This window comes from Callorhinus ursinus, unplaced genomic scaffold, assembly GCF_003265705.2.
Source record: "Callorhinus ursinus isolate GAN/ISIS: 27379988/994484 unplaced genomic scaffold, GSC_fseal_2.0 scaffold108, whole genome shotgun sequence".
Lineage (NCBI taxonomy): Eukaryota > Metazoa > Chordata > Mammalia > Carnivora > Otariidae > Callorhinus > Callorhinus ursinus.
The window spans coordinates 1366087-1391569 of NW_027397170.1; the positions used below are offsets into that span (position 1 = coordinate 1366087).

General features: G+C 55.0%; 3 protein-coding genes across 17 annotated transcripts in view; 1 reads left to right on the forward strand and 2 right to left on the reverse strand.

The window, feature by feature from the left end:
* Positions 1-103: 103 nt before the first annotated feature.
* Positions 104-7086, reverse strand: VAT1 (vesicle amine transport 1). Its single transcript, XM_025861716.2, has 6 exons — positions 6612-7086; positions 3394-3601; positions 2858-3028; positions 2658-2747; positions 1879-2120; positions 104-1721 (listed from the first exon to the last, which is right to left on the reverse strand). The coding sequence occupies exons 1-6, from the start codon at positions 7017-7019 to the stop codon at positions 1638-1640; spliced, it is 1203 nt and encodes a 400-aa protein (XP_025717501.1). The 5' UTR covers positions 7020-7086; the 3' UTR covers positions 104-1637.
* Positions 7087-8385: 1299 nt separating this feature from the next.
* RND2 (Rho family GTPase 2) lies at positions 8386-14294 on the forward strand. Of its 2 annotated transcripts, XM_025861954.2 has the most exons (5): positions 8386-8630; positions 9115-9202; positions 10002-10111; positions 10880-11014; positions 11252-14294. In XM_025861954.2, exons 1-5 carry the CDS (start codon positions 8529-8531, stop codon positions 11504-11506), a joined length of 690 nt encoding a protein of 229 aa, XP_025717739.1. In that variant the 5' UTR covers positions 8386-8528; the 3' UTR covers positions 11507-14294. The 2 variants fall into 2 exon arrangements, with proteins under 2 accessions (XP_025717739.1, XP_073745607.1); XM_073889506.1 differs by lacking the exon at positions 10880-11014.
* A 9821-nt stretch (positions 14295-24115) lies between these two features.
* Positions 24116-25483, reverse strand: part of BRCA1 (BRCA1 DNA repair associated) — a 67410-nt gene continuing 66042 nt past the window's right edge. For 13 of the 14 annotated variants that reach the window (XM_073889497.1, XM_025861668.2, XM_073889501.1 and 10 more), the window contains one exon: positions 24116-24874. In XM_073889497.1, coding sequence (XP_073745598.1) covers positions 24693-24874 — 182 coding nt within the window. In that variant the 3' untranslated portion in view covers positions 24116-24692. The remainder of the gene's footprint in view (positions 24875-25483) is intronic. The other variant, XM_025861669.2, reaches the window with a different exon arrangement.

A 25483-nucleotide genomic window follows, 5' to 3' on the forward strand; every position in this document is an offset into this window, starting at 1 on the left:
TTGATTTGAGCGTGCCAGGAGAAACCTTAACCTTCCACTCTCAGCGCTGGCCTTCCGGGAGCCCACCTTCCCCTCCAGCTCTCAAGAGGCAACATCCAAGACCCAGGGTTTGGCTTTTTATTGACACAAACACAAAGGCAGCTTCGGTAAAACAGGGTGGGGTACACAAAAGCAGAAATCGCACTTCACACGTTTCGTCCTCGTTTAGACAATGAAGAGGCTGAGCCCCTCCCCCCACCTCCCACCGGCAGTGGCTGGGCAAAAACCCTACCTAACTCCCTATCGGAGAGCAGAGGGAGTTACACCCCTATGCCAGGAAGTCCCCACTTTGGTTCTAGCGGCCCAGGTCCTAGACCACCCCCCCTCTTTATTCTCCTGTCTCATCTCCCCACCCATGTAAACAAAGTTTGTGGCTGAATGTGGAAAAGCCCCCCCCCCCCCCCCCCCCAACTCTGAGAAGGCAGTGGGCCTCCTTTGACGACGCGGGAAATGTGCTTTGATTTTTACTTTGGTCCCAGAACAAGAAACAGTTGGCATTGCCTCTCAGAGCCCTGGCTGGTAAATGCCACACTTATCTGCGAGGCTGAGAAAGCTTCCCACCTTCTTCTCCTCCGCCTCCCATAGAGGAACGACAGCCCCAGAGACAGGACGTGCCACAGACCCCGGGAGGCTTGGGGCTGCCCCCCACCCACCCGCGGGCACACACACAGATTTTTGGCAGTGTTGCGGGACTGGGAGGCAGCAAAACCCCAGCTCCAGCAGAACGAGGAAGGCACTGGGGAGTACAGGGGTAGAGAAGGAGGTGTGAGACCGGGACAGCACCCCCCCCACGCACACGTGCACAGGTTTTCCGTTGCTAAGGCACCGAGAACAACTCCAGAGAACTCAGTGAAGCGTGGAGAGCCACGGGGGTCCGGGGGGGGGGCGTTGCTCTGTGTCCCTCCCACAGTTGTGACCTAGGGGAGCAGGTCTGATTCCCACCCTTGTTGTAAGAGGCAACCTTGGTTACGAGGGGCAGGAAACCTGGAGGTGGAAGAAGCCCAACTGTGCTTAAGGAGATGAGAACAGGAGGGACAAGGCCATGCCAACGAGGCGACAGAGCTCAGAGGTGGGCACTGGCCGGCCTGGGTCGAAGGGACATGAAGGCGAGACAGGGACACGTGGATTCACACAGATTGGCCCCATATCCTGAGCTGACGTTTCAATTCCTTGCGGGGTGCGGTGGGGCGGGGCGGGGGGCAGGAGGGGGAGATGAGGCCGAGGGGGAAGCACACAGAACTGGACGGAAAGGGATCGGCTAACCTTGGCACAAAAGCAGCACAGCAGGCCCAGGGAAAGGGTGGGGGCAGGAAGCAGCCGGCCTCCCTCTGACCCTCCCTGTCCCCTTGGCAGGGCCCAGACATCCAAGTGGTCACTTCCCAACCTCTTCCGAGGGCAGGAAGGGGGGGGAGGGGGCAGCCCTGCCTAAGGAGACAGAACAGGGCAGGGGAACGGTCATCAGGACGGAGACCTTCGGGGGAGAGAGGGCAGAGCGGGATGTGATAGAGGATGAAATGTGAGAGAGTCTGGTGGCCAGCACAATGCGGGGCCCCCCAGCGTCTCCCCTCCCAGGCCCTGAGGGTCCGCCAGCCCCCTCCCTAGTTCTCCTTCTCTGCTCCAGGCACCAGGAGGACTTTGCCCACATTCTTCTTCTCCTGCATCTGCCTCATGGCATCCGCCACCTGGAGAGGAAGATAAGACTCGGCTCCCAGGGCCGTCCGGTCCCCTCCAGAGAGCCAGCAGAGAGGAGCCAGCCCTCCTCTTCCCAGGAACCCCAGCCCTGGGAGCCCCGGCCCGCAGGGGGCCCGGCCCAGTCCTCCCTGCAGCCGTCCCACTCACCTTCTCAAAGGGCCACACGGAGTCGATGTGGGGTTTGATGCGGCCCTGGTTGTACAGAGCCAGGAGGCGGGCCACCACGCCCCTGACGAGCTCCACCTCACCCTCCAGGTAGCCCAGGTGGAAGCCACACACGGCGCGGTTGGCCGGCATCAGCTGCAGAGCGGTCACGCTGAACTGGTTCCACCACGTGCGCGCCAGGGCCACCAGGTTCCTCTTGGGGCCCGTCAGCAGGTTGGCCATTCCTGCGGGACGAGGAGATGCGGCCTGTGAATCCAGGTGCCGGGCACATCCCTGTCCCAATCCCCGCTCATCCGCCCCCCGTGGGCCTCTCGCAATCGCCCACAGTGGCACAGGGAGTGACAGGATGATCCCCCACCTGCTGGCTGCCAGGCCCAAGTGGACTCCGGCTGACTCAGAACTGCCCTCATCTGTATTTATTTGTCGATTTGTGTGTGTGTGAAACAGTTTTTCAGATGAAAATGCAGCTTGCCCAAGAAGCCCAGGAGGGTAGGACAAAGGAAGGCAGACTGATGGACTTTGCATCCGGAATAAGCCCCAAACAGGAGCAAAGAAAGAACACAGAATTCACTGTGTGTGACTCGCAGGAAAAGCAGTGAATGAGAATGACATCAGCCGCACCCCGGAGGCAGCAATCTGAACGCGTTCCCCGGCCCGGCCTAACCCTAACCCTGACGCCCGCTTGAGCAGCGCAGTCCCTGGGCCTCCGCATCCTGCCCTTCAGACCCACAGCCCTTTCCATCCCCAGCCCGCTAACTCACCATAGGTGACCACTTTGCCCATGGGTTTGAGGAGGTTGTAGCCCTTGGCCGTATCTGACCCACCCAGAGGGTCCATGACGATGTCCACTCCTGTCACAGAGTAAGGGAGAGGGAAGCCAGGAAAAGCATTAGGGGCCACAGATCTGGAGTGCCCCTCCCTGTCCTGGGCCATCCTGCCCCGCCCATACCCCCGACCCCACCTTTGGGGGAGATCTTCTTGATCTCCTCCACGTAGTCAGTCGTGTGATAGTCGATGGGGTGTGTGACCCCGTTCTCCTTCAGCACCTCGTGCTTGCTGGCCGAGGCCGTTCCGAACACGGTCACGTTCTCCACTGTGCGGCACAACTGCAGGGCGGCCATACCCACACCCCCTGCAGCAAGACACTTTCATGAGGCGGGGACGCGGAGTCACCCCACCACCGCTCTCCATTCTTGCCCCTCAGGGGCGCATTTTGAGGCTTTCTCTCCTCACAACCAGGTCCAATATCCATGACTGAGAATTGGTGGGAGGGTAGCTAGCTAGCAAAGGAGGGGGTGCCGGGTGAGGGCACGTTGCTATGGATAGCACACCAGGCTGGACCTGGTGCCTGAACGTTACCACGGCAACAATACTGCAGAGGCCTCTGGGAGCCAGAGGCCGAGGCAGCCTGGTGTTGTCATGACGACCGTCCAGACAAGACTGCAGGGAAGGGGCCCGGAAGGAAATCTGGGGAGATAAAGGGAGGGGGCCTGTCACCTGCGGCCATGTGTACCAAGACGCTCTGGCCGGGCCGTAGATTGCCGAAGTCAAAGAGGACCATGTAGGCTGTGATGTAATTGACCAGCAAGGCAGCGGCTTCCTCAAAGGTCATAGCCTCAGGCATCTGGAAGGTCTGGGCTGAGGGCACAGTCACCTCCTCCTGCCACATGCCTGACCGGATCAACACCATCACCCGGTCCCCTACCTTGAAGAATGAAAGAAGAGCATCATTCAGCGCCTCGCTCATCCACCCACTGGCGACTTATGACCTTCTACTATGTACGAGGCCCTCTTCCTAGCAATGAAGTAGCAAGAGAAGCGGCCACAGTCCTCATGCTAATCGTAATAATAATACCATGGAAAACAATAACAACTTACCTTTACTGAGTGCTTACCAGAGGCCAGGCCCTATTATAAGTGCTATAATAAGTTTATTACATATAAACGCTCAATTAATCTTTCCCGGCTCTTTGAGGTAGATATTGTCCTTATCTCAACTTTACAGATCTCATGCTTCACTATTGTGTAAGATCACTGAATGTAAGAAGCTTACATTAGGGCAGCATGAAGTATTGTTAAAGACATCAAACTGTTTTAGCTAAAAAAAAATGGGCTCTGCTGTTCACTGACAGTGTGACCTTGGGCAAATAAAAACTATTTAACTTTTTTGAGTCCCAGTTTTCCTGTCTGTAAAATAGAGCAATTATGAGGATTACATGGCAAAAAAATCATTTGGTAATTTTTAGCTCAACGTCTGGCACAGAATAAACAGTTCATAGTATTAGGTAATAACAGCGATAAAATGCCCGTAAAGATCTCTGAACCGCTAGGGTTGGTGCAATCACCTCACCAGAAGCATCTGAGCCAGCACTGGGGGCCCAGAAAACACCTTCACCCAGAGACAGGGGGTTGCGGTGATGGACAAGGACAGCCACACAGCCGCAATCCAACAGGAAGAGGCATCCCACCCCACCCCCCAACCTGCCCCAGCCACCTGCACAAGAGCCTCACTGCAGGAGGGAAAGGGAGCTAGGAAAACAGAATCTTTCCCTCCAGCTTAGCATCTGGGGTCAAGAGGAGGGCAGAGGAAAGGGGGCAATCTCTGGAAAAGGCAAGGCCTCTCCTCAATCTCTGAAGGCCATGGAGAGAGAAGTGTGGGTGCTATTCCAGGACAATCTGGGGCTGTTGTGGTCCCTGCCAGGAATGATGGGAATTCTGTATATTAAGGAGACTTGGGATCCGTGGAAAGAAGGCACGGGGCTCCCACACACACCCCTTTTCATGTCCTCAAGCCCCCACACTCCATTGACAAAGAGGACTGAAGGCAGGCTGGGATCTTTCCTTGCAAGCACTGGCCCGAGATGAGGTCTGGGGAATGGAAGCATTCCACTCTAGGACTCAGGACTAGGAGACTCCAGGACTGCTGGAAAGTGCAGTGTTCAGCCAGGGTTGTGACCAATGTGGCCCAGAACAAGGTTCACCTACCCAGGCTAAAGCCGACCCCTCAGCCCATCACAGGGCAGGGCCATGAACCCCTCCCCAGCCCAGACATCAGGATGGAAGGAGGGCTCTCCCCACAGAATCCAGCCTCTTACATCAGGTTCTTGCCCTGGACAGGATATCCTGTATTTACTAAGCGGAAAGTGTGGGGAGGGAGGTTAGGTGGGTGGCCTTCAAACATGAACTACAATTCTCCCCCCACCCCCACCACACACACACACACACACACACACACACACACACACACAAAATTCCTCTTAGCACCTTCTCAAGAGTGGGATTACTTAAAAGTCAGTGGAAAGGGTGGGGCCAGAGCTGGATGGAGGCAGAAGCCCTTTAAAGGAGGAGATGTTGGCATGCACAATAAATTCAAGAATTCCAGCTCTGGGGGCGCCTGGGTGGCTCAGTCCTTAAGCGTCTGCCTTAGGCTCGGGTCATGATCCCAGGGTCCTGGGATCGAGTACTGCATCGGGCTCCCTGCTCTACGGGAAGCCTGCTTCTCCCTCTCCCACTCCCCCTGCTTGTGTTCCTGCTCTCGCTGTCTCTCTCTCTGTCAAATAAATAAATAAAATCTTTAAAAAAAAAAAAAAGAATTCCAGCTCTGGGATCTGGGACTAGCAGGTCCTGCAAGAGAAAGGCCGAGTCTGAGGGGGCCTCTCTTCCAGGGTGCTGATTCTAAAAAGAAACCCCCAAACAAATGATGTGCAAAGGCTTCACCCCAGGTCTCTCAAAAAAGTTGCTCATTTGGAACTCTTCGCTGTCCGGGTTTGTGGCCAAGATTAATGATAAACGAAAGGAGAAACAGACCGGCAGAGCTGGGCCAACCTGCTCCCAGTGCCACACCCCCCCCAGTCCAAATGGGGTTTCTGAGGCGAGGGTCCTCCCGGAGGAAATCAGAGGCGTTTCCCCCACCCCCGCCCCCCAACGGTCCCAAGGGCAGCCTGGGGTCGTGGCCCGCCGCCTGAGTCACTGGAGGAGGAGACAGTGCAGTCACGGGATACAGAGAGCTTAAGACAAAGATCCAGAGACCCAATCTCGCCCCCACCAACCCCAAGATCAGAGTGGCAGTGTAAGGCCGATGGGAGAGCGGGTGGGAGGCTCCCTCTCCTCCATGATGGGCGTGCCTCGTCTCTTTGGCCCTGCTCTGGGAGGGGCCTCCTCACACCCCCACAGACCACGGGGCTGCATGTGACTGGGGCTCTGGCAGGGTCATGCGTCCCCGCCCAACCCGGACTACATAGCTCCTCAAGCTCCCTCGGGGAAAAAGGCACTAATCGGTACTCAGGGTCACAGACCACAATTACCCAGGGATTGTTTGGTGGCAGAGGTACAGGTGTGGTTTTAATGGGGGGGGAGGTTTGGCAGGGGGCGGAGGGGGGGGTAGTTGGTAAGGTCGTTGTGCGCATGCGCTTGGGTGCCTTATTGTGTTCCCCCCGGCCCCAAACCAGCACCGACGCTGCCGCTGCTGGGCGGCGGCCACAATTAGAAATGGTTGGGGAGGGGGCGATAACTCTATCTCCACTACCTACCCTCCAATATAAACCCAATTCCCCAGGGCCCTCGTAACACAGGCTCCTTTCCAACGCCTTCCATGCCCGTCTGCCCGGGTCAGTGCCAGTTTCTTCCGCCCTGCCACACCCCCGGCCCTCGCCCACTCGAGCCCCACTACCCGGTGGCCCCGGCAGCCTCTCCCTATCCTGCCCTGTCCCGCTCACCTTGCGGTCGTTGACTCCCTCGCCCACCGCGATCACGACGCCGGCGCCCTCCATGCCCGGAGTGAGGGGCAGCGGCGGCAGCCGGTCGTACAACCCCTGCCGTGCCATAAGGTCGGCGAAGTTGAGCCCGCAAGCCCGGACGCGCAGCGTCAGCTGGCCGGGACCGGGGGCCGGGGACACAGCCGGCCGGCTCTGCAGCTTCACCTTGTCGTAACCGCCGAAGCCGCTGAGCACTAGGCACCGCAGCGGCGGCAGCGACGCGGCGGCGGCCCCCTCGGAAGTCGCGGATGGCTGGGCGTCGCCAGCGGCCTCGGCTTTCGGGGGCTGAGAAGAGGAGTCTTCTCCGGCCCCTGCTTCGGCCGCCGCCACCGCGGTGGCCGCCTCGGCTACCTCTCTCTCCGTGGACATGTCTGGGACTCCCGACGTGCGCGCAGCTGGACCGAGGGTGCACAGCTGGGGAGGGCGGGGCGCGCGTCGGGAGGAGCCGCGGCTGCGGACTGCGCGCGGGAGGGGCGGGGCCTCGCGGGCCGACTTAAAGGGCCAGGATCACCGCGCGGGTGTTGGCAGGAGCGCGAAAGGTGGGAGACCTGGAACGTCTGGAGGGAGACCCGCACGAGGGCATTCTTAAGGTCATGCAGACTGCGACTTAATTTGCTTATTTATTCATAATAAGCCTTATGCAAGTTAATATGTAAAAGGACAATCTGAAGGACGATCCCAGAACCTGAGCTTACATCAGATTTGGGAAGCCAGCCACCTGTGGACGGGAACCCAACTAAGTTGTTCCTCAGGCTCTAACTCTACCCATATGTGACTCATTCGTGTGGTCTTGCAGTGGCAACTTGGAGCAGGGAGACCGAGTCTTTTAAAACTTTCCATCTGACTGTTAAAATTCTGTGCCTCGACTTTCCCTTCTGTAAAATGGTGATGATATTGCTTGCTCTAAAAGATAAAAATCGAGTATAACCGATTTAAAGAAGCGCTTTTAAAAGGTAAAAGATGCCATGCAAACGCAAAACAGTGGTGTGATTTATCGTTAGACTCCGGATCAAGCCTTAAATGTCTCCATCAGGCCTGTCGTGAGCAATTCAATTTTCCTCTTTCTCCCCATCTCTGTCTCCCCGAAGTATCCACCAGAGGACGCAGCTCCCCCAAAACTTTCCACCCTGGGCTTGGCTGGAGAAACTCAGTCCACAATTCCCTGCTAGTCCAGGCCCGCCGTTAAGCCACCCCAGCCCCAGACTAGGCCGTCCGTTGCTATGGGGACGGAAAGCCCTGATGTCACCATTGACCGGGTGGGTGTGTTGGAGTCCATACCCTCATATCCCCAAGACTCCCTGCCGGGACGTTGAGAGAGGAGGGGTAAGACCGAACCAAAAAGACTCCCTCCTCCTACCATCTCGCGCCCCCTCCTGTTCAGGGAGTGGATGGCTGCCCCCGCGCGTGTCCGCACTAGCACACCGGCGTGCACGCGTGGGCACACAGAAGGCCCGAGTCTCGCGCATTTGCCGCTTTCACCCTACCCCTCAGAACTTCGCCGAAACTCTGCCCCGAGCCCCTCTCCAAGGAAGTCAAAACAGTCAAATAAGCCCGGCTCGGCCCGCCCCAAACCTACAAGGGTTCCTCAGGTCACCCCCACGCGCTGAAATCCTGGTCCGGGCCCTCGGATTCCTCGGGCCCCGCCCAGCTCCTCTGGGCCCCGCCCCTCCGGCTGCGCGGGTGGGAGGCGGGGCCGGGGGCGCGGCCGTCGGGCTGGGGGCGGGGCGGAGGGGGGGCCGCGGCCCCGGGCGGGGGCTCGGCGCGGGCCCGCGAGATGCCGGTGTCGCCGGCCGGAGCGGCTGCAGCTGCAGCGGCGGGGGAGGCGGCAGCGAGTCCCCGGAGGGGGGCTGCGCAGGGGGCCGGCGCGTAGCCGGGACTATGGAGGGGCAGAGCGGCCGCTGCAAGATCGTGGTGGTGGGGGACGCGGAGTGCGGCAAGACGGCGCTGCTGCAGGTGTTCGCCAAGGACGCCTACCCCGGGGTGAGGGACCCGCGTCTTGGGAGGCGGGCGCTGAGGCCGCGGGGATGGGTGATTAGGGCCCTAGGGACGGACCGAAATGGGTGCCGGGGTAACCAGGGTCGAGAGAGAAGGGCTCGGAAAACCAGGGACCGAGGGAGACGTTGGGGGTTCTGGGGGACTGCAGAGGATTGGGGTAGGGGGAATTGGGGAGCAGGGTGAAATGAATGGGATTTGGGAGAACCAGAGGATCCAGGAGGGGACGCTAGGGGAATGTCGGGGGTCCTGGGCATTGGAGAGGGGAAGAACTAGGGGCTGAAGGGACAGGGAGGGGGTCTGGGAACCTAGCAGATATTCCGCTGAGGCAGCCGCTCCTGGGATCTCCCCTTTGCCCAACACCAGACCAACTTGTGTCCAGGGGCTGGGCTGGACGGTGTGTGGGAGTGAGGAAGGCATTTGTCTGGGATGAAGACCGGAGGATCTCATCTTGACCCATCCCTCTCTGCAGAGTTATGTCCCCACCGTGTTTGAGAACTACACCGCGAGCTTTGAGATCGACAAGCGCCGCATTGAGCTCAACATGTGGGACACTTCAGGTAGCCAAGTCCCTGGGGTCACCCTGACTTCCTAGGCCCCCACCTTGCCCCTCCCTTGGCTAGACCCTTAGGCTCCAGGTAAGCCCAGCCCGTCCATCCAATTTTAGAAGGAAGGAAAATCAATTTTCTGCTTAAAGCTGGGGAAACTGAGGCAGAGCTTGCAGAGACACATAGAAATCTTGTCCTGAGAGAGAAAGCCCAGTATCCGCTCCTCTCAGCTGGATTCTGCCTACCTGGGAAAGTTGGGAAGAATGGATTTATTTTGGAACATGTTTCTTAGGAGATAGGGCTGGGTTTAGAAAAGACATTTAGAATTTCTTTGAGGGGTGGGGAACTGCTTCTATAGACTGAAGTGTAGAAATCTGAGATGTCCCAATGGGTGGGAGAGCTCTGCCCCTGCCCCTCCTCCTCCTCCAAAAAAGGGAGGAGGGTTTTTATTTTACTCAGCTCCCCTGGAGGGCTTTAGAAGATGTCTGTCAAAGCCCAGAAAGCATATGCAAAATTTTGAGAATGCCCAGAGATTTCATGATCTTCTCAAAGACTCAGAAAAGATTAAGAATGATTACTTTTAGAGAAACCCCTAGGGAAGTGGAGAGCTGTTTTCTGCCATCTAATCTCCGCTCTTCCTGCTCCCCTCCTTGGAGAAACCCGGACTCCTTGATGGGTATTAACAATTGCTCGTTTCCATTCTCTGCTCCTAGCATCCCTTGGCCAGGATTGGTAAGGTCTCCCATTCCCTTCCAGGCCTCCCACCCACTCAAGATCCTCGTCTGTCCCCTCCCTCCCTGTCTTCTCTCAGGTTCCTCTTATTATGATAACGTCCGGCCTCTGGCCTACCCTGATTCAGATGCTGTGCTCATCTGCTTCGACATTAGCCGACCAGAAACACTGGACAGTGTCCTCAAAAAGGTGGGAGCCTGGGGAAGCAGGCTGGCTAGACTGAGGGGGACAGAAACCATGGTCCTGACACAACATGGGTCAGGAGGAGGGAGTGATGTTTGGGGCATGGTCATCAGCTGGAGAGTGTGTGAAGCTCTCTTCCTTCCCGATCCCTCTCACCACCACCCCCCGCCCCCCCGCCCTGCTTCCTGAAAGTCTGTTCTCAGAGCTGGATTCAGAATCTGGGGGAGATAGAGGAGGGCAGGGAGAAGTACTCAAGGGATTCCTTATCCATCCTCCCCATCTCCTTGGGTGTGGGAGCCCCAGATGGAGGGGATGGGAATGCTGCTCCAGGAGCTCAGGAGAGCCCTGTGGTCTCCTCTCCAGGCCTCTATTTCCATGAGAAAAGCCCACGTTGAATGGACAGAAGTCAGCTAACGCAGCCCTAGTTCCCAGATGGGGGAGGGAGGGCAGATTGGTCTGTTCTCAGGAACTAATTTGGGAAAGGGGGTGGGAATGGGAAGGTTTCAGGCCGGTAGACGCTTTATGGCGACTGAGGTAGAAGCAGGGCCCCTGACCCCACAGCCCCACCCCAGCCCTTTCCTCCCTCCCCATCTCCTACACTCCATCCTGCTTCCAGGCCAAGCCCACCATTCCTACCTTCTTGCTCGCATGGGAGAGTCCAGAGGGGTGCATGGTTTCTGCATGATGTGAGGAAGGGTGTTCTCCTGGCATGGAGCAAGGATTCACCGTGTGCCTCCTCCTACTCCTCCATAACTGTTTTCTTCCCCCAAATAGTGGCAAGGGGAGACTCAGGAGTTTTGCCCCAATGCCAAGGTTGTGCTGGTTGGCTGTAAACTGGACATGCGCACCGACCTGGCCACACTGAGGGAGCTGTCCAAGCAGAGGCTTATCCCTGTTACACATGAGCAGGTGGGACTCTTGACCTCTGACCTGGTCCCAGCCTAGACCTCTCACCTCTGCCCCTCTCTATCTCTGATTTGAAAACCACCCTACTTGGCTCCTCCCTTGCCCTGATCTCTGACCTCTGACCTCCGACCCCATCCCTTGACCCCACCCCCACCCACCCCCCACGCCCTCAGTCTCCCTGCGCCTCGCTGAGCTGCAGGCTAAGCCCCATAACTTCCTCCATACTCTCCACCCTTCCAGGGCACTGTGCTGGCCAAGCAGGTAGGGGCTGTGTCCTACGTGGAGTGCTCCTCCCGGTCCTCTGAACGCAGCGTCAGGGATGTCTTCCATGTGGCCACAGTGGCCTCCCTTGGCCGTGGCCACAGGCCGCTGCGTCGTACTGACTCGCGCCGTGGACTGCAGAGATCTGCTCAGCTGGCAGGCCGGCCGGACCGGGGCACCGGGACCGAGAGCGAGATACACAAGGATCGAGCCAAGAGCTGCAACCTCATGTGAGGGGCCGGGGTGGGGCAGAGTGTAAGGAGGGGCGGTGAGGGCACAGCTGTTCCCTGCTGCACCTGGTTTCCGGGCCGCCTGACTCTGGTAGGGACCTCAGGGCAGGCCGAGGGAGCGCTTCTCCTGGGCAGGAGAGCTGAAGGCAGAAGGGTGCCACCATTCCCCACCTCCTCATCCCCCTCGTCCCCACAGCAAGTGGAGGAAGCCAGCGGGACAGGCATTGGGGCTGGGAGCTGGGCTGGGGAGGGGGTTGGGGAAGCCGGCATGGAGCAGTGACTTTGGTTGAGTCTTAGTCTGTGAAGGGTGCCTTCCCTCCCCCACCCCCCGTATCCATATCCTGGCCCTGGCTTCCTTCCCTAAGGAAAGTGTCCATTCTGTGGCCTTCCTTTTTTTGCTCCTTTCCCTTCCACAGCTGTTCTCACTCATCCTAACCTCCAGGCAACACGCACTAAATTAAAAAGCAAGTTGAGAAGCCCCTCCCCCACCTACCCACAGTCCTATAGCTCCCTCAATCCCTTCCCCCAGCTGTCCCCAAATAAAGCCCATGTCCATGGAAAACGGCTGTGGCTTTAGTTTTGTTGCTTTCTAAAAACCCAATCTACCAATTTCTAGCAGCAGGAGGGGGGAAGTTAGACTTCAGGAAGAACTTTCTTGTCTGTGCCCACAGAGGAAAAAAGCCATGGGTCGGATTAGCAGTGTCCTTTTAGGAGCCAGAGGTGGGGGAGTGAGGGATCATGGGAATATTCATCTCAGTTAATGAGCCAGACAATCCTAAGGCCATTTGGGGTTTTTTAAAGTGGACTGATGTGCAATTCATTCCTCAGCCCAGCGGGGGCCCCCTGCTCGAGTGGGAGGGGTCCTGCTGAAGTAGTCCAGGCCCCTTATACACCACCCCCAACTTGGAATCTGCTGGTGCTCTAGGAGTTGTGGGGGTAGGGAAAGTTTCAAAAACCTCCATGTTGCAGAAGCTGACTCTTCTGTGCAGTGAAGTTACCCAAGGGACAGTAGTTTGATTCTGGGGTTTCCTTGGAGGTGGGGGCAGGGGCTCTCACCTCCTTTCCGTCTTGAGCTCCTGGATGATTTTGGAGGGAACATCAGCTGTGAGTTAAGGTCACTGCCCACCCTCCCCCCCCTCAACCCCAACCCCAGAAAGGAGGAAAGCTGGTGGAGGGGCTGGCGGAGCTCCTGTTGTCACGAAAGACAGTGCTGGTCTGTTTTCTTGGGAGTCTGGTTTCACATTGTCCTGTATTCCCTCCCTGGCTCTGTTCCCACTGGCCTCTTTTCGGTGACATTCTCCCCCAGGAACCATCCCTAGCGGTCCCCTCCCCCAGCCCCAGCCAGTTCTTCCAGACACACACTCTGGAATAGAACACAAACCTCACCCTCCCATCTGCTGGGTTCCCCCCGAATTTGCAGCCATCCCTCCCTCGTTCATTCAGCGGATATGCACTGAGCACCAACTGTGTGCTAGACACCGGCTTGGGATTGTGAAAGGACCAGTCTCTGTGCTCTGGAGGCCAGCCCAACGGGGAAGAGAGGTACCCCAGGTGTGACAGTGCCTTGCCTGTGGGAGCTCCTTACAGCCTCAGGCACCCAGTCCTCTGAGCCAGGTCCTGAGGGCTGCAGGAGAGTTTGTTTGGCAGGCGTGGAAGGGGTAGGAAAGGCGCTCTGAGCAGAGGGTAAAGCATGTGCGAACACGTGGCGAAGAGAAAGTGTGGCACGGTTGGGGCTGCCCTGACGAGGGGGGCAGAAGACAAGGCCCGGAAGGTACATCAAGGCCACCATAGGGCCCACAAAGGAAACAGGTCTTCATTCTGAGGATGTGAGAAGGCACCAGGGGTTCCAAGCAGAGAGGAAGTGACCAGATTTGGTTTTTTGGATAGATGGGTATCTGGATGAGGTGTTGGGGACTAGGGGGAATGTGGCTCTGAGATGTGTCCTTTAAAACAGCTTCTCCTTCCCTATGCCAGGGCCCAGTCTTGAGAGGAAAGGAAATCCCATCTACTGCTGGCTCATCAGACAGCCCTTTCCCTCCCTCTCCTACAGGACCCTGTCCCTGTCCATCTCAGCTAATCTCAAGGATTCTGGGACAGCTTCAAGGGTCCTGGGCACCCAAACTGAGGTTAGGAGCTGACTCCAAGACTCTCCTCCAGGATCCCGAGTCCTGGATGGGAGGTGCTGGAGAGGGCTGGGTCCCAGCTAGGGGGCTCTGAGGACTGACTCCTCCCCCACAGGGACCTGCCACACCGTCAACCTGGGATTTGGGGCCATGGCTTTTTTCCCCCCACTTTGGACTTTGATACAAAGCCGACTCAAGCCTATAGCCACCAAAGTGCAGAGCGTCTGGGCCCCTCTCTTCTCCCAACTGCCCTCTCCTGCCTCGCTCAGGGAATGCAGATGCATCTCAATATCCGCCTAAAGCAAACAAAATTAGGAAAATAAACCAGCGGGGGAAACCCCCAAAGTTTAATACATTTCCAATACCACCAGGAACAGGTTGTGGTCTCCTGTGCAGGTCTGGGTTGCCAGACTTTTGACTGCCTGGGGAAGGGCGCTGTGCTGCTGGGCCGAGGAGCTCAATGGGTGGGAGGAGGGAATGGGGCTGTTTCTAGATCCTCAAAGGCCCCTGCAGGCTGGAGGGAGAGGACTCTAACCCACACCCCAGATGCCAGAGTCAGACCCAGTGAGACCCAGCTTCCTCCTTCGCAGCTGTTTCCCCCACAAATTAGACACCCGTTTGGGAAACAATGTAGCCTCGTTAATCATTTAATGAAATAAACAACTAATCACGCTGTGATGCTGCCAGTGTTTCTTAACCCCGCAATCAGCCTGCCCTGGAGGGAGGAGGGAGAAGGAAGGGGTGCGGGTAGGGGCGGGACATGGTCTAACCCCTGAAATGCTTCAGCTGACTGGGGGTCATCCCCTTGGGACTCCAGCCTTCCCCCAAGGGACAGTCATGAAAAAGAGCTGGAGATTTGGAAGCAGAGGGCCTGGGTTTCAGCTCTGCCACTTACTCCCTGGGGAGCATTTGGTGAGGTTCCGCACCTGTCTGAACCTCAGGCTTCACACCTGGAAAGGAGCTGATCACCACATCTACTTCACTGTGTTGTTGAGGAAGAGTCGGAGAGAAGGCAGGCCACAGAAGAGCTGTTTGATCCTTCATAGGTGGCTGAGCTGGGGTCAGCCTTTATTCCCTACCGCTTTCACATCCAGGCCTGACTGCTTCTGGGCCTGCCGGAGGGAATCAGGAGAGGCCTCTTGGAGGGGGCTACTTGTGCTCAGGAAAAGACAGGAAGGGGAGGTCTGTGAGTGTTGCTCCCTCATCTATCCTGAGGGCTAGAGAGAGCGTTAATGAGTCCTCCAAAGGCTGAAGTCCTTTGATCCCTGATTTTCTGAACTCCCCCACAAACTTTTCTGCAGTGTCTGGGTGAGACTGCAACCCCACGTTGCCATAGTGACCTCAGCCCAGATAGGCTCAGACTGGTCCTGCAGGCTGAGGGAGGTGGGGGGAAGGGGTCATGTCCCTGAGGTTCCCAGTGGTCCCCAGGACCCTAGCAGGCAATCCCAATACAGCGGTCTCTGCCTCCACACTGGTTTCCCCAAGAAAGGGGTTTGGCTCTTCTGTGGTGTCCTCCCCACCTTTCGCTCTCTGCCAACAGAAGAGTTCCTTCTGCACAGTGCAGCCCCACTTCCACCTTCCTCCTTCCAGCCGAGTCTGTCTCCTTCTCCAGTAAATCCCCGACGCCCTCTCCTCGTGGGTGGGAGTGAGGGTCAGAGAGAGGGGAGGCTCCCCAGCAGCTGCCCACCCCAGCAGCGGAAGGAACAAGGGGCATGTGCAGGAGCGCCCCTCCCCCCACGAAAATGCCTTTGCTGTTGATTCCTAAATAACAGATGTCTGTCTGCATATTAATGAGATTGGACGAATAATTGGTGAGTTTTTCATTCAGTGTCAGAATGAACCCGGAGGCCTTATGTTCATGCACACAGACACCCACTCACACCCCCCGCGCGCCCCCCCCCACCGCCTGACTCTCCCCTTCCCCCAGAGTACAATGAGACAGAAGCAGATGCTGGTGAGTTTGACCCACAAAGGGGAGGGGCAGACAGGGAGCTGGGGTGGCAGCAGGAGGGAGACCTCAAGGGTCTGGGGCTAGGCTTGTCAGTTTCTCCCTCTTGATCATGGTCTCCCCGGCCCCCCCGGGGGCCTAAGCTTGCATTGTGAGACTTCACCACCAGGCAAAAGGGACCCAGAAGAAGGTGGGAGCCAGAAGGTAGAGAGGGTTGTGGGGAAAGGCAGGTGTAGCCTGGGGGGAGCAACAAAGCAGGGGCCTCCTTTAGCTAGGTTGTGCCGCCCAGGAACCCAGAATCAGTGGGCCCCATACCCTGCTTTAGCCCCTATGCCAGGGTGTGGGGTGGAAGAGCAGGGACTCTTGAGTTCGTTATCATTTGCCCTCTGGGTGTTCTCCTGCGTGTTTCCCAACCTCTCTGAGCCTCTCCTACTCTCCTCAGCTCCAAGAATACCTACCTTGCAAGACTGAAAAGATGAAATGAGATAAACTATGTCAAATGTCTGTCCTAGTGCCTGGCTTACAATAGGCCCAACACATAGCAGTTCCCCCACCGATCCCCCAAACACACCAAGACAGTTTCAAAAATCACTGCCTCTCAGGTGCCTGGGTGGCTCAGATCATGATCCTGGAGTCCCAGGATCGAATCCCGCATTGCATCGGGCTCCCTGCTCAGCGGGGAGTCTGCTTCACCCTCTGACCGTCTCCCCTCTTCACGCTCTTTCTCACTCTCTCTCTCTAAAATAAATAAAATCTTAAAAAAAAAAAAAATCACTGCCTCTCCTGCCAACCCCACCCGCGTCAAGGCAGGGGTTAATTAGAAGTTTAGTAATTACCCCAGCTGCCTGGAAATTGGAAGGGAAAGAGACAAGACACAGAGGGGCAGGAACAGAGAGACGAGATGGATAAGGGAGAGGGAACTGAGAGAAGCCCAGGCCTGGAATAGAAGGAAAGAGACCAGGGCGACCCTGAACCACCAGGTGGGGATGGCGAAGGTACTGCAGGCAAGTGGAGTGAGTCCCTTAACGAGAGGCTAGAATCTAGATGGTAGATTTCCAAACCCCAGTTCTGCCATGAGCTCGGCCTCGGAAGTCTCCTCCCCTCCTACCACCTCAGTCTCCCCATCTGTAAAATGAGGGACTTGGCTTACTCTCTAAGGTCCCTGCTCCGCGTGTGAGAGCATGAGAGTCCCAGAGGCCCCAGGCAGCAGGGGAGGGGAGGCGGCTGCCCCCACACCTACCCCCTCTCTAGGGCCCAGCAGTCACTCTTGCTCGCCTCCTCTCTCCCTCGGTAAATGGATCTGCTACACAGCACACAACTGTCCATTGTGTCCTAATGAGGGACGAGCAGGGAAAACCAATCACTTATGATGCAAATGAGCGGCGGCTGCAGCCTCCGGGCTCTCCCTGAGGGCCTCTCTTCTGCCCGGACCCCGGCGCTGCCCCTGTTGGGCCTTTCTCCCTAGCCCCCAGTTCCCATCTGGTCCTGGAAAACGGGGGTGGTGGGCAGACCGGCCTTCCCATGGTCGCTCACTGCCACTCCCTGCAAGAAGCCTCCAGCCCTTACGGCGGCCCCGGCTTCTCTCCCCACCCCAAAGGGCAACCAGGGCAGCTCAGTTTTCGTTTTTAACTGGGGTGAAATGCATATAGCATACAATTAACCATTTCGGGGTGTACAATTCCATGGCATTGAGCGCAGTCACCAAGTTGCGCAGCCGCCGCCTCTCTGGGCTCGGGTGTTGTACCCCTCTGCCCCTCTCTGCACCCCTGGCCTCCAGTGGCACGGGGAAGCCGCTGAGGCCTCCGCGGAGTCCAGGAGTAATGGAGGCTAGTGTTGGGCTAAAGGCTGAGCAAAGCCCAGAGCCAGCCTGGGATTGAAAGGGTTGACAAGCCCTGCGCTTTAGGATGGAACCAGAGAAGAAGACAGGAGAGATCATCACTGCTTCCCCCCAGCACTGCCCTGGGACCCTATCTTTAGGAAATGGCCTCTTGAATTAAAAAAAAAAAAAGTTCCTTTTCTTCTTAATATCTCTGGCATTTGGTTAGAAACCAGAGGAGGCTCTGGCACAAATCTTCGTTCCCATGACTTTCAGAGCCCCTGTGGGCTTGGGGATGATCCCACCAGCAGGCTTCTTACTTTGGCAGCTGCAGAGGGCCCTGAGACAGTCCCCAGGAGCCCTCAGACCCCAGGAGAGGCCTCCTCTCCACAGGTCCCAGGGACAGGCTTCACCAAGGAAAGATTTTACACCTTTGCGGCCCAGTTTATCCCACAGACATACAGCTTAACAGCTGGGAAGACTCCCATAAGTTGCAGTTTGAGTTCCGCTTGCTAATATACGCTACCATTTGTTTTTATGTCGTTTTCAGGAGAAGACAGCAAACACCTGCTTACCTGTGTGTCTGTGTTACCTTCAGATTCACCCTCCCCCCTTCCCTAATCTAGGACATGTGGTCATGTTTTAAAACAAAACAAGATTTTTCTGGAATTAACCAGTGTCAACTGCAGCATTGCAGAGAAACTTCACAGGGCCACAAACTTTCTTTTCTCTGGCCCCTGTCCCCAGTCAACCGGGGTCCACGCTCCCCCTCTCCCAAACAAACACATCCCAGACAACATCATGAGGGTATTTTCATCTGTGTTCTAATGAATAGGGGGTCCCAGGCTAGTTAGTTCCGGCTCTGCCACCAATTCACTGGGTGACTTTTGACAAGGACCTCAGTTTTATCACCTATAAAGTGGGGATAACAATTTTTACCCTGGCCATCTCTCAGGGAACAAGTGAGGAGGGAGAAATAATAGTTGTGCCGGTGCTTTGAAGTTGCAAAGAGATTATCATGAACATCATAATTATCTCTCCAGTGATGGCGGCAGCCGTTTATCGGTCTTGAGTATCCAGCCTGAAGGGGGCCTTGCTGGAAGACACAGGGTTAGGGGAAATGGATGTCCTCCATCTGTGTGGGTGTTGGCTTGATTAATCACAAAGGAGTAGGCTTCATGGCAGGCAGGAAGGAATGGATGAGGAAATCTGTAGGTGTGGGCTGAGAAGAGGAAGTAATTCTTGGACACTTAGATCTCTTACGCTGTTTCTGGAGCAAATGAGGGCCCTAGAAAAGTGGGTGGGAAGGACTGAAGGGAATTGGCACTCCCAGGGGCAGAATGTGGCTGGTTTTCCAGGGACTAGTGTTCGTGGGGGGGTGGGGGGGCGGGCGGTTGGATAAGCCCTTCACTCAATGCGTCCATTCATTCATCCTTGAACTCATCCATTCAGCAAATCCTCACTGGGTACCCAACAAAGTATCTGTCAGGTACTGAGGCTGGGTTCCAAACAAAGATAAAATGATACTAATCCTGCCCCTAAGGACGTTCTGGTCAAATGGAGAAAAGAGAGTATACACACAAATGACTTATGGATGGAAGAAAGTGTCATTAAATAAAGCAAACTTCTGGGGTGTTCTGTCGGGGGGGAGAGAGTCTGGCCCGGAAGATGGGTGGAGGTTCTCTGCAGGAGGCGTCGTGAGAAGGGCCCGTGGGGATGGCAAAGCAGGATGCGCTGAAGACAAGCTACAGTGTGAGCAAAACCTGCGGGTCGCCATGTTTGGCGGCCAGGGTGCCTGAGAGGGCGCAGCAGGTGAGGCACTGGAGAGGCAGGGTTTCAGCCTGGGATGGCCAGTTGGGGAGGACGGGGGGTGGGGGGGTGTCAGAGAAATGTATCTGCAGAAGACTTTCCCAACTCCTGGATCAGGTGCTCCTTCCCCCAGTTCCTCCAGCTGCAGGGGTTCTCACTTGGGCCTTCAGGAATCTCCTGGCTTTTCACCAGCCAAATCCTACCCAAGCTCCGAGGGTCAGCTTGAGATGCTTCACCCGGAGGTGCCGCCCCACAGCCCCCAGAGGGCTTCTGGACCAGAAGGCACAACTTTGTAAGGGTTTCCCGTGGCTTTCTTGCCTCCTGCATTGAATAGTAAGCAATCTGAAGGCCAGAAATGGATCTTCTCTCCCTCCCTTTCACAACCGCGGCGCATACAGCGGTTACCAGGGAACTGGGCATGTAGTCTCCCGTCAATCACTAATCTGATTGTTACTCACCGCCTCCTCGGATTGCTTCCCAGCACAGTTTAGCCCCGCACAAATCTTTCCCCGAACAAGGCTTTGCCACCTCCTTTTGTTGTGTGACCTCGGGCAAGTTGCTTGACCTCTCAAAGTGTCCTGTTCCTCATTTGTAGGTTGGGAATAGTGCATGGCACTTAGTAGGAATGTGGCAAATGATAGTAACGATTACTCTTGCTGTTGCCCCTGAGAGCTGGCAAGATCAGATGGTCCAGGGAACCCAGGGCTGGCCTTCCATTTTTCTTCGCTTCTAATTTAGTCATCTTCTGCTCCCATCTGCCTCCTTCTGTTTTGTCCTCCTTGGGTCTTTCCTGTCCCCACTTATGGGTCTTGCCTGCCTTTCTCCCTCCAGGCCAGCTGTCTCTTCTCCCCTCACAGAGCCTGCTGGTGGCGGGGTGGCAGGGTGGCGGTTCTCACTGGGTGAGGGTTGTCTATTCGCCTTGCTCTCCATCAGTCAATAAAGATAAATTACAAAGTCATTTGTTTTATTTGTTCTTGTTACCTCGCGGGCTGTCTGAAATTGCCTTTCTTTAGAAAGCCCCATTTGCATATCTCTATGCTGGAGTCAAAGGCTGCAGCTGTGGTTTCACTGCAATTTAAATATTAATAAAATCTCTAGCTGTTTTTTTAAGCAGTCTGGCCCTTCTGCTCCTAGGCTGCTAATATAATTTAATCTTTGTCCTTTGCTTTGTATTTATTTAAAGGGCCATTTTAGTCAACTGAAACCAGCTGCTGCAACCTTGTAGATTAAGAACCACTAACCAGCCCACAAACCTTAGTTTTCCTTAAGCGGTCCCAGAGCCACCTCTCCAGGAGACAAAATAGACCTCAGGTAAGTTTACACCAATCAGCAGCCCCTTACGCTAAGCCAGTGGTTCTCAAACATGAGTTTCGGCCCCACCCCCAGTTTTCCGATGCAGTATGTGGGGGACAAGGCCCGGAATCTGCTTAGTTAAGTTCCTAGTGGTGGTGGTATTTGCCCCTTCAGTCCTCATCAGGGGATCGTGGTTTGAGAATCCCTGCACCAACCTACTTGTGAAACTACCTTATCATTCTGGGTCCCTGAAACTAGGTCTCCAAAGCTGGTCTGTGCCAGTCCCCATAAGGTGGGGGGAGACTCTCTAGTTCTCCATTGCTCCAGACCCTTCCACCATTGCTTCGATTTTCCTGATCATTCGGACTCATCTCAGGACCCGCCGCCAACCCGGCCACCCCCGCGCCGCATGTCCCCAAGCCCGGCTCTCTACAGGAGCTGGCTGTCTCCAGTTCTCCATTTCTATTTGCCCAGATTCATTTCTTTAATTTTCTCCTTGTTATGGGCAGATTTACAGGCTGTTTGAGCATCACTGAAGTACGGTAAAGGGGCCTCCGGCTCAGCCAGTCTACAGCCTTTGATAAGCAAGCTCCCGGGGTCCCTGGCTAGCAAGCCCTATTCTCTTGGGTTTCTGTGGGCAGATCTGCCGGCCCCCTTCACGCTGCCCTTCTCCTGGTGCTGCCTGCCTCTGGGGCCCTCTTATCTGCTCCTCGCAGCCTTCACAGGATACATTCGGGGCAGCTCGGCTTCTTCCGCTCCAACCACCCCAACACTGATTCCTTTCTTTTTCTTCTGCATGTTTCTGAGCCCATACTTTGTTGATGATTCTGGTTGCGTTTTTTTAGGAGGGAGATAATCTACAGAGCTCTTCTCTAGGCCCCCCTCCCTGCACCTGCATGATAATCCCTCTTCTTCCCCTGCCTTTCCAGCTCCTTTGCAGAAGTTCATTTGCGAGATAAGGACACACAGGAGCTGGTTCCCCAAATGCGGCCGTGCCCAGAGGGCTAGACTGCGGCGTGGAAAAGTGGGAGGATGTCTTAAAGCCGGAGGTCAAAGGAGCAAGTAGATTTACTTCATCATCAGATAAGCCTCTAAAACCCAGCCAAGCATCAGGAGGCCAGGGACAGAAGCTGACTTCCGGGAAGGGTTATGCAGAGCTCGAAAAATAGGGTGGATATTTGTTGGGAGACCTCGAGAGATAATTACAGGAAACTTTTTTATGTGTCTCAGTCACCCCTGCTTTCACCCAAGATTCCTGGGGAGGCTGAGGCCTGGCTCACCCCCAGGGGCCACAAGCCATGACTTGTCACTGTGCCCGAAGCACTTACTTCAAGCCCACCTGCCATTACGGTTCCCACCAAGACCCATGGACTCCTTGCTGGGTAGACAGCGGCCTGGCATGAGCCCGGGAGAGACGATGCCATAGGCAAGGCTGAACTGGATTCTTTTTTCTTTTTTAAAGATTTTATTTATTTATTTGACAGCGAGAGAGACAGCGAGAGAGGGAACACAAGCAGGGGGAGTGGGAGAGGGGAGAGGCAGGCGTCCCGCCGAGCAGGGAGCCCGATGTGGGACTCGATCCCAGGACCCCAGGATCATGACCTGAGCTGAAGGCAGACGCTTAACGACTGAGCCACCCAGGCGTCCCAGGGTTTTTTTTTTTTTTTTTAAAGAGTTTACTTTCAAGTAATCTCCATACCAAGCCTGGTGCTCATTGAACTCACAACCTGGAGATCGCATGCTCTACTGACTGAGCCCGCCAGGCGCCCCGGACTTTAAGGCTTTGATCACTGAAAGATAAGCAACCATAATCGGGAGGCTGGATGGAGGTGGAAACCGGCAGCTGTGAGCCAATCCTGTCAGTTTCTGCTGAGGGCAAAGGAGGGCTGCTTTCCTTGGGGAGACCTGCTGCTGGAAGGCAAGAAAATTCTACCGCCTCCCACTGTGACCCACAAAAGAGTCTAGAGTTCTAGTTGCCCTCACAACCCACTCCTCTCCCCAAGTTCCCTTGAGGCTTGAGCCAGTGCCTCTGACCCGGGTCCGTGACGGATGTGGGTGGGAAGCTCCATGATGGGGCAGAAAGGGCATGGGTTTAGATTTCCAGGTTGTCATTTACTAGCTGTGCAAACTCTGAGCAAAATCTCTTTCCCATTCTCCTTTATTCAAATGAGGTGCCGAATACCCACTGCCTAGGGCTGTGATGATGACCCCAGGACAAACGTGATGCCAGTTCCTTCCGTTTTCTCCACTCTTCCCTCACCCACCCACCCTCCTTACAAACGTGGCAGCGCTGAATAGCGTGGGCATTTACTTCTTTTTGCCTCTAAGAGGACTCTAATCTCTGAACATGTGAAGACCAAAAAATGATGATACAGATTCTTATCTGTGGATGAAGTATGTTAAATAGGAGTGGTTGTCAGAAATCTCAAGATACCCTCCCCAGATTCTGTCCCCTGGTTATTCAATCAAACACTAATCTAGGTCCTGCGGCGAAGGGGCTCTGCAGCTGTAGTTCAGGTTATGGACGTTAAGACAGGGAGATCACCCTGGATTACCTTGGTGGGCACAGTCTAATCATCCGAGCCCTTAAAAACAGAAATTTCTCTGGCAGGAGCTAGATCCGGCAGTCAGAGAGATGAGGAAGGGGAAGTCAGAGAGACTCCAAACATGAGAAAAGCTTTGACCAGGGTTGCTTGCTGGCTTTGAAGATGCAGCTAGGGGTTCATGAGCCTAGGAATGTGGGAGAGGCTGAGGGTGACCTCTGGCCAACAGCCAGTAAGGAAACGGGGACTCTCAGTCCCACAACTGTGAGGAACAATCTGGCCAACAACATGAAATGGCTTGGAAGTGGATTCATCCCCCGAGCCTGTGGAAAGGAACACAGCCCTGCTGCCTTGATTTTGGTCTTGTGAAACCCGAAACAAAGAAACCACCAGTTGAGCCAACTTGGCCTTCTGACCTACAGAACTGAGATAGTAAATGGATGTTGTTTTAAGGCATTGGGTTTGTGACAATTTGCTATGGCAGCAATAGCAAATACAGTAGGTACTGAAGTCTTCTCGGTTAATGCTCGGAGTCGGTACTACTGTTACCCCCATTTTACAGATGAGGAGACTGAAGTACAGTGAAAGGGTCTGAGCAGGTCTGCAGCTGTAAGCCTCAAGAAGTCATGACCGGTGGAAGTGTTTGCTACCAAGTTTATTGGCAGGTGAATAGCACAACATTTACAAAACATTTTGTACAATCAGGTCTGTACTGCCCTCACACACTGGGGGACTAAGGAAGACCTAGTCCTTCCAACGGCTATAAACAGTCCTGGATAATGAGTTGATGAAAAACACTTTCTCTTCCTTCGGCAAACAAAATTATTTATGAAGCTATACAGTTCAGCAAGAGGAGGCACAGAGAAAAAAATTACCTCAAGGAAAGCAACAGCTCCTTTCCTGGTGGGATCCGTCATTTTACAGACAGGAAATATCCATATCAGAGATCTTATGTTTCAAGAGGAATGGGTGACATATCAGAGCTACAACAATAAACACTGTATTTATTTCTAACGGGGAATTAGAAGACTCTCTTCGGACAACAGTTCTTGAAGAGATTCTATTTCATAGCACATCTATAGCACAGACTTCTGGAGATCAGGGCCAGTGTGACTCCCCTCTCCTCTAACCCTCAGGGTTCATATTTACATCTATTACCTGCCTCTGAATCCCTCTGCCACCCCCCGCTCCACTCCAACACTTGAGAGCCGCCCGAGGACTATTCTGATTTTAAGTCACGTCACAGATTCCCCAAGTACTTGCCTTCCACTGAAGGGTCTGACTCTTGGCCTTTATGAACACAGGGTTTTAGAGGAGCAAACTTAGGGAGACCAACTATTCTCCAGAGGCCAGCATTCTGTGCCTCCAGCTCTAAGCCAACATCCCCAGTATGAGGACTAGGGCTAATAAATAATGAATCAGCATCTTGCTCAACTGGTGGGGTTTAAATGGTTTTAAATTCTTTTCAGGTGAAAAATTATGACAATTTTGTGCTCATGGGAGATTTCAAAGGGTGACTTAAAACAGAAAATCTTTAAGGGACTCTTGCATAGCCAGAATTTCTTCTCAGGCTAATGTACATAAAATATTCAGTAACCAGGACTATGGAAGGACTGAAGAAGAGCTCCTGGGGCCTGGAAAAAGGCTGCTTCTTAGGATCATTCTCGGGGTCCTGTGGAGACAGGCTCCAGACGCTGCATGCATGGCTGGCTGGAGTGAGCAGCAGCTCCAGGAATCTGTGGGATCAGGTAGGTGTCCAGCTCCTGGCACTGGTAGAGGGCTACACTGTCCAATACCCACTCTCGGGTCACCACAGGTGCCTCACACATCTGCCCAATTGCTGGGGACAGAGAACACAAGCAGAAATTAGTGTCACTTCACTTTTTCCCAGACCAGACTCCTGTCAATCTACTCCGGGAACCTGGTTGTAGGAGTTCATAGGGTCACTTGGGTGAGTGCAAAACTGCTGATCTTAAATAATGCTTCAGGACACAGGACCTCATTCAGAAGCCTGAGGAGTGACTGCTGGTGAAAGCCTACAGCCTCTGGCAACTTTACTAACAGGAACTCCAATCTGTTAAAGGAGAAGTCACCAGGGGCGCCTGGGTGGCTCAGTCGGTTGAGCGACCAACTCTTGGTTTCTGCTCAGATCATGACCTCAGGGTCCTGGGATGGAGCCCTGCGTTGAGCTCTGTGCTCAGTGTGGAGTCCGCTGGAGATTCTCTCTCTCCCTCTGCCCCTCCCCTGCTCTTTCTCTCAAATAAAAATAAATAAAATCTTAAAAAAAAAAAAAAGTCACCAGAGAGCACAAAATGGCACTGCAATTTAATGATTTTGCAACCTTAGGTGAGAAAGCAAAACAGTATAAGCGTGATCACATTTGTGTGAAATATATGCGTGTACATATATATGCACACATGCATGGAAGAATTTTACCATCACCATCTCT

Excerpts from the sequence above, each read along its gene's own strand:
- VAT1 (XM_025861716.2), bottom strand. The coding sequence starts at position 7,019 with ATGTCCACGGAGAGAGAGGTAGCCGAGGCGGCCACCGCGGTGGCGGCG. Across the intron at positions 3,029-3,393 it reads CTTGGTACACATGGCCGCAG|GGGGTGTGGGTATGGCCGCC; the intron begins GTGACAGGCCCC and ends GTCTTGCTGCAG. Across the intron at positions 2,121-2,657 it reads GGGCAAAGTGGTCACCTATG|GAATGGCCAACCTGCTGACG; the intron begins GTGAGTTAGCGG and ends CTCGTCCCGCAG.
- RND2 (XM_025861954.2), top strand. The coding sequence starts at position 8,529 with ATGGAGGGGCAGAGCGGCCGCTGCAAGATCGTGGTGGTGGGGGACGCG. Across the intron at positions 10,112-10,879 it reads TGGACAGTGTCCTCAAAAAG|TGGCAAGGGGAGACTCAGGA; the intron begins GTGGGAGCCTGG and ends TCCCCCAAATAG. Across the intron at positions 11,015-11,251 it reads TCCCTGTTACACATGAGCAG|GGCACTGTGCTGGCCAAGCA; the intron begins GTGGGACTCTTG and ends CCACCCTTCCAG.